Source organism: Hypanus sabinus, chromosome 31, assembly GCF_030144855.1.
Source record: "Hypanus sabinus isolate sHypSab1 chromosome 31, sHypSab1.hap1, whole genome shotgun sequence".
Taxonomy (NCBI): Eukaryota; Metazoa; Chordata; class Chondrichthyes; order Myliobatiformes; family Dasyatidae; genus Hypanus; species Hypanus sabinus.
The window spans coordinates 7,795,252-7,797,190 of record NC_082736.1 but is presented as its reverse complement, the minus strand read 5'-3'; the positions used below and the strand labels follow the sequence as shown (position 1 = coordinate 7,797,190).

Here is a 1,939-nt window from a genome sequence, read left to right as displayed (position 1 = left end):
GAGGTCTGGCGATGAGGCATTTTGCCAGATGAACTGGACAGTCTGCTCAGGGAACCGCCCCACTGTGTCCATCACAACGACCAGCCGACAGGGGTGCTGCGTGGGAAAGGGGCCAGACCCATCCTTCGTAGCCAGGGCGACAGGAAGATTCTGGGCACATGGTGGTACTTGGTGCCCACGTACCTGGAATCCACACACAACCTGATACAGCCACACACCAAGCTGGCCATCAGGGTGAGGACGACATTGGGGACGTTTTTGCCCTCGTTGTCCAGGGACTTGTGCATGGTGGTCCGTCTGATTCACGTCAGATAGATTTGATGTCAGAAATAAACGAAGTATTGAACATTCGAAATCAGGCTTCTGGAAATGCGCGCATTGGCCCTTCTTCTACATTCTGTGGGAATGTCGCAGGGCGCTTATCATTGGTGAAACATTGCCTTATCTGATTGGAAAGCACATTTTCCAATCAGTGAGCTGCTTTGTTCACCAATCAAGAGACAGAAACGGTAGAAGCGCGGTAAATACGTCTAACCGCGGAAATAAACTGAAATTTGCAAAACACCGCCAAAAGAGCCTTGGTTGCTGAAATTAATCTACAACAGGTTTGTTTGTCGACCCTTTACCCCCGTTACTGAAGTCCAACACATTTAAACCAAGTGTAGTTAATATTGCGATGGTGTCTGGGAATTTAGTTCACCGATTTCTTTCAATTGATGAACGATTTGAATAAAACAGATTCTCGGCTTCTGTTCGCGATCGGCCATTGTGTAAACTGTCAGTTTACCAACGGGTCGCCCTTCAGAAAGTGGAGCTTTAAACAATACTCTGAACGAACCGTGACTGTTCAGCTCTCGCGTTGGAAAGGGGTTAAGAGAAGTATCCAAAATGTGACAAAGCTTAATAAACTGCATTCCCACAATAATTAAACCAGAAACAGCAATTAGTGTTCACGTCAGAGGAATCTGATGACCGAGAGGAAATGGGGAAGGGGTGCGTAACGATCCTGTGCCTGTACACAGGAATGTAACAGAGAAATCGGGATTATACTGGCCAGTGGACAGCAAATTCTGATTGACGGAGATTAAATTCTGAAAGACCTCACCAACAAAAAAATCCAAACCTACCTCAATTTCATATCTCAATAGTCTGTATCTCTTTTAATGAAACCGTGAGTGGCTCTTAAAAGAGCCTTTGATTTCCGGGTTTGTTTTGTCAGCAAACTTGCCTTCACTTGGAGCTGGTGTACTTGGTCACCGCCTTTGTCCCTTCGGACACGGCGTGCTTGGCCAGCTCCCCGGGTAGCAGCAGGCGCACAGCGGTCTGGATCTCCCGGGAGCTGATGGTGGACCGCTTGTTGTAGTGAGCCAGGCGGGAAGCCTCACCCCCGATTCGCTCGAAGATATCGTTGACGAACGAGTTCATGATGCTCATGGCCTTGGAGGAGATGCCGGTGTCGGGATGAACCTGCTTCATCACTTTGTAGATGTAGATTGCGTAACTCTCCTTTCTCGTCCTCTTGCGCTTCTTGCCAGACTTGCTCGCCGGTTTGGACAGAGCTTTCTTGGCGCCCTTCTTGGGAGCGGGTTTCGGTGCATCAGGCATTTCCTCGTCGGTTTCAAACACAATAATAAGCAGAAGCTATCCGGAGCGCGGATTAAATAGGCAGCGCCCAAAGTGGTATGTTAATGAGGATGGGAATGCAGAGCATTCCCATTGGCTGTTTGGAGAAAGGAATCACCAATCGGAACGCTGGGGGATGGGAAGCGGCGCCAATGTGTGGCGGTTACCGCTGTCGTTTAATGCGGGAGGAAGTACAGAAGGGCAGAGACAGGCGGGGGTGCGGGCTGAAATTGAAAAGGGAAACGCAAATTTCAAAAGCAGAATGAAAATAAAATCAGATGAAATATTGTAAAATTAAACACTAAGACGTTCAGTT

General features: G+C 48.3%; 1 protein-coding gene across 1 annotated transcript; it reads right to left on the bottom strand.

The window, feature by feature from the left end:
• Window positions 1-992: 992 nt before the first annotated feature.
• LOC132383813 (histone H2B 1/2-like) lies at window positions 993-1,605 on the bottom strand. The gene has a single exon (XM_059955020.1). The coding sequence runs from the start codon at window positions 1,603-1,605 to the stop codon at window positions 1,231-1,233; it is 375 nt and encodes a 124-aa protein (XP_059811003.1). The 3' UTR covers window positions 993-1,230.
• Between the last annotated feature and the right edge of the window lie 334 nt (window positions 1,606-1,939).